The 5,223-nt window shown below is 47.7% G+C and overlaps 1 protein-coding gene across 1 annotated transcript; it reads left to right on the top strand.

The window, feature by feature from the left end:
* Positions 1-3,465: 3,465 nt before the first annotated feature.
* On the top strand, positions 3,466-5,203 carry FPRO_09772 (uncharacterized protein; the record flags this gene model as incomplete). The annotated part of the gene is made up of 5 exons (XM_031233199.1): positions 3,466-4,043; positions 4,180-4,307; positions 4,366-4,483; positions 4,574-4,885; positions 4,951-5,203. 5 exons carry the CDS (start codon positions 3,466-3,468, stop codon positions 5,201-5,203), a joined length of 1,389 nt encoding a protein of 462 aa, XP_031083060.1.
* Between the last annotated feature and the right edge of the window lie 20 nt (positions 5,204-5,223).

Here is a 5,223-nt window from a genome sequence, read left to right as displayed (position 1 = left end):
GGCGTGTTTCTTAAATAAAATGTGTGAGAGTGTAGTCAAGTTATACGACAAGGTTTGAGATCTTTCCGCACAGTGACGCAGAGAAGAACAAGAAATTATAGAAGGACACTAGCTTAGTAGACGAATGGACGACACTAGACTTATAGGTTAGAAGAAGGGAAGAGCGGTAAAATAGTTGCACGAGTGAGTGCTCTTGGACCTCTCGAGAAAGGCCGAGGTTACAGGCTGTTTAGAGACTGACTCAGCAGAGTGAACCGCTTAGATTCCAGGGTTTAACACAGAAAAAGCAAACCTGGAGTCTAGGGATATTGCTTGGACTGGACGGATACGCACAGCTGGTGGGTTTTCCCTGCATGAGCATCAATTAAGCGCGGGGTCCGATGTGGTGTTGGGGGCACTAAAATAAGTGAGGCTCTGAGCTTTGATGGAGTATAAATCCGATTTTCTGCAACCTCACAGCTACCAAGCTGTTAGATACAGCTAGCGCTATAACCTATACTCTAGTTCTTTTCCTTTCTAGCTCTCATACTCAATGCATCTGTTGATCGTCTTCATGACCAGACACCATGAGCCGTCCACTCCAAGGTCCTTGTCTCGGCTATGTACCATGGATGATATCGTGCATATGCCCCGGACCGGTTTGACAAGCCGGTCTTTGAGTTCCGGTCATGTCCCCACCGGGAAATGTCTAGGCTAAGCTTACATGGGTGCATATTGGAGCAAGATGCCATGCCATGCAACTGTACCAGAATATCTCGTGGTGTTTTGTCCCCGCGGAATTCCAGAGTTTTGAAGGACGTTATCGGTTTATCAAATAAGATGGTTTGATCTCCGCCTTAATATAATATATTCCGCAGTATATGTACTTCCTCGGATCGGCCCTTTGTTATGCTAGAGTGACATGACATTAGATGTCGGCAAACCAACCGGCTTATACAGTTGGTCCTGGAGACCTGCACAACGCATCCATATGCTGATATATGTTTACAATATAGAATTACTAAACGAGGTAAGGTTATCAACCGGACTCGTAGGTGACACTGTCCCAGGCTTGTTATGTGCTACTCAGTTATTGGACCGATTCGACAAGTCATGATACCATTGTTCTTCAACTACTCATACCCATACCTATTCCTCAACACGGCTCTGGCTCTCGCGACTCTACGTCTTTTTTATACCAGCTCACAACCACCAACACATCAAGTAGACAACTCCATCACAACACCAAATGGTCAATCATATCTCCTTCCATTAATTGATCGATCTTCATTAGCGCCCCCACCTGCCAAAGACAAATAAGTTGGGGGTTGGCTCGGTTCGGACCAAGCTTCGGTCGAGAACTCGGATTTTCGAAGGTCATTGCTCGCTCGACTCATTCAACTTCCGCGAGTAGCGTCGGACTTTCTTTTTCGTATGTCTCTCAATACTTGGGATCTGCGCGTCCCGTCTTTGTCTCACCTTTGTTGGGATAGTTAATCCAGTCAAGTTCTCGTAAATGTGCAAATGATCACGTCCTGCTGCAAAAGCTACGGTAGTGTGAGACTGAGCCGTCTAAAACCGAACAACTCTTGCACGACTAGTCAACTAGCGCAACAATATCTTTGTGTTGAATGTGTTAATATTTCTTCTCTCTGGGACTTACAGGCCAAATTAACCGGAAACTTATATCCGCCTTAACGTATAAGTTCTAATGCCCTAGCTTCGGTACTTGAGAGCCATGCTCGATCGATGCAAAAATTGCTTCTAGAAAACCTGCTAACAAGAATTTTCTGGCTGTTTCGGACCGATACATGTGGCGTGCAATGGTTTGACGGTGGCCGAGGACAGGCTGTCGATGTTCTGGCTACGAACTGCTGTTTCTACTCCCTTCTTGCACGTTCAAATGTGGCTGTTGCGTGTTAGAGGCGTTTTGGGTTTGCGCGTCTCATGTTGTGTCTGGTCTCCTCGGCTTATACCCCAGGTCTCTCACTGGCTTACAAAACACCAAGAATTGGCAAGTCCTACAGGTTTGGTATCGATATAAACTATTATGGTTATATCAAATGTGATTTTATCATATTTTCTCACCCTGTTTGCCTATTGAAGAATACTCTGCACAATCACTTGGTATATGAAAGGTTCTGTTCAGCGTTATGTGTATCATTTTGCCTTGGCATCGTTCGTAAATACCACCAATACACACCAGTGTTTCCAAGGTCAATTTGCTTAGCCGCTGGTTAAAGTTAGATACCCTGAGCTTGACAGCGAGTCTTTAGTTCTTAACTGAATCTCAGAAACTTTAGACTAATGGGTCAGGTTCCCAACGACGACTGAACATCGCCAAACTACTTACAACATACCGAGACTAGAAGTATAAGAAAGTCTTAAACAAGTATCTACGAGTTTGTCTAAGTAATACGACTTAGTGTTTAGAAACACCATGTTTTATTGACTCCCTCCTTGCCCACATACAAAGTGAAGGTATGAGAATTCAGTTCCATAACCAATGAAAGATCTGAATCCATCTGGTGGCTTTTAAAAAAAAAAAAACAATAACGTTGGTTTTCCTCAGCATATCTACCTATGTCGCGAGAGAAACTCGTCCTCTGCGTGTAAGTGACAAAAAAGAAATGTTGATAACTCCCTACAACTTCCTACTGAAACCCATTATAATGTATCCAAGTATACCATCAGATTTTGCAATGCAACCACAGACTGATATTTTTCCCGTGACAGTCTCCTGAGATTGTTCTTATTGGATTGAAAAACAACCTCCCAATTCTTCACATTCAGCCTGTCTGAATGCACAAGACTGTAGGGTAAGTATATATACATAACATCAAGTGACCAGGCAACATGGCCGTTCTACAGGCTGTTATTTTCCAACTTGTTCTTAATTTTCTGTGCTCAATGTCTCTCCTGCCGGGTTTCTTCCTTTGTGGTGTTAGAAAGTATCTAGAGCCGTGGTGGTTAGATCGTACGGTTTGTGCCTCTTCAACTATACCGTTGACGTTTCTTGAAGTTAAACAAGTCACGCACTACCTGCAGCACCACAGTCCAGCCAACTCTGCGTCGGCCATTATCAGATCCAAGCTCAAGATAATGGGAATTCCAACATTAAAACCAACACAAACTTGAGGGAATCGACCTCATGACACGACCTGTCGTTGGTACTAAAGTAACCAACAAAGGGAACGCCCCGCCAAACGCATATTCTTATTGGGCAGAGGAACGAAATCGTCCACTTGAACCCAATTTGTGGGGTTAAGATGGATTGCGAGATACCATGGCTTGGAGAACAATATCAGCCGGACTTCTCATTGTTAAAGCAGCGCAAATAAGGCGACGGGACATGATATAAATATTGGTTCATAAACTGAGTGAGTTATGAGAGCCCGTTCTCGCCTCACACGCCCTCGACCTCGCGTTTTATTTCCACGCAGCAACAGCAATACTGTCACCAGCAATATCAGATCAAACACAAGAATGGCTTCAGCTGCAACAGCGCCACAGCCCGATGCTGAACTCTCCATACCGCCTCTCTTCACTACTGAACCTCTCATCCGCGATAGCCTACCCACGGAGTCATCGCGTGTCCAGGATGCAACGATAGACGAAGTCCTACCTTTTCTTCAAGGCGAAGAATTCGACTACTGCAACTCCCACGGCCTGCCCCATCTGGACCGTCGCCTCCATGTAAAGTTTTTGCATAAGCAACTGGGAAAACTGCCCGCTGCTTTCACATCCGCCGACCCCAGTCGGCCCTGGTTCTTCTACTGGTGTCTGTCTGCTCTTGTTCTCCTAGGAGAGGATGTCACGGAGTACCGTCAGAGACTTGTCGATACCGTCCGACCTATGCAGAATCAAGATGGAGGCTTCGCCGGCGGATTCGGACATACCTCGCATCTCGCCACCTCCTATGCAACCGTACTGTCGCTGGCCCTGGTCGGCGGTGAAGACGCCTACGAGGTCATCGACCGTCGAGCAATGTGGAGATGGCTATGCTCACTCAAGCAGCCCGATGGAGGGTTCCAGATGGCACTCGGCGGCGAGGAGGACGTCAGGTATGTGCATGCTGTACCACTGCACCTTGATACTCTTCTTTGCAGCGCGGCGATCAAGGCCCGCAGTTCCCCATCGGTCTCATGCCGTGAACCCTAAGGACGCATCTACAATCACTTCCTTCTAACAAAGTTGTAGGGGGGCTTACTGCGCGGCCGTCATCATATCGTTACTCAATCTACCTCTTGAGCTATCACAGGACTCTCCTGCACGATCCGCTGGCCACACTGGCCTATTCACTGGGCTTGCAGACTATGTACACCGATGTAAGTGACGCACGAATCCCCAAAGCAACGATTCCGCCTCTGATCATCCACCGTAAAGGCCAAACGCACGAGGGAGGCGTGTCGGCAAAGCCGGGCATCGAAGCACATGGTGCATATGCCTTTTGCGCTCTCGGATGCCTCTCGATTCTTGATTCTCCACATCGTTCCATTCTGAGGTATGCTTCTCCCTTTGTCTAACCACTCATGTCGTGACATGGAAGCGGTGCATCGCATGCTAACCTTGTCTTGATGTTTCTGTTCTGTAGGCATCTCAATGTTCCACTGCTTATCTCTTGGCTGTCTTCGCGACAGTACGCCCCGGAGGGTGGCTTCTCAGGTCGTACCAATAAACTAGTCGACGGTTGCTACAGTCACTGGGTCGGAGGATGCTGGCCCCTCATCGAGGCTGCACTCAACGGACCCGGGTCCGGCCCTGGAGGGGAAGAGGCCAGTTCAGGCGACCACGCGCTACCTGCGGCCAAGGGTAGCCTTTTCAGCCGTGACGGTTTGATCCGCTACATCCTTTGTTGCTGTCAAGACCAGTCTAAGCGGGGTGGTCTGAGAGACAAACCGAGCAAGTATGCAACTTGGTGGCCCTCCATCTAGAATTTCTGAATGAGCGCTGACTCGAGCCCAACAACAGGTATTCCGACGCCTACCACACATGCTATGTACTTTCTGGCTTGAGCGCAGCGCAGCACAAGTGGAACTTGGATGTTGCTCGACCTCACGAGGCAGATGTGACAGGCGACTCGTGGTCTGTGACACCGTCTATGGATGGCGAACAGATCTTTGATGAGGAGGATCGAGTTGCTACCGTGCATCCCGTCTACGTTATTCCGCAGCATAAAGTGGAGGCTATGCAGAGTTACTTTTCGTCCAAATATGGCTTCTAGATCAAGCAGCACTTCGTGTA

The sequence above is a fragment of the Fusarium proliferatum genome (genome assembly GCF_900067095.1).
Source record: "Fusarium proliferatum ET1 genome assembly, contig: FPRO_scaffold006, whole genome shotgun sequence".
NCBI lineage: Eukaryota > Fungi > Ascomycota > Sordariomycetes > Hypocreales > Nectriaceae > Fusarium > Fusarium proliferatum.
Note: the sequence above shows the minus strand (reverse complement) of the source record. Positions and strands in the feature narration are given on the sequence as shown.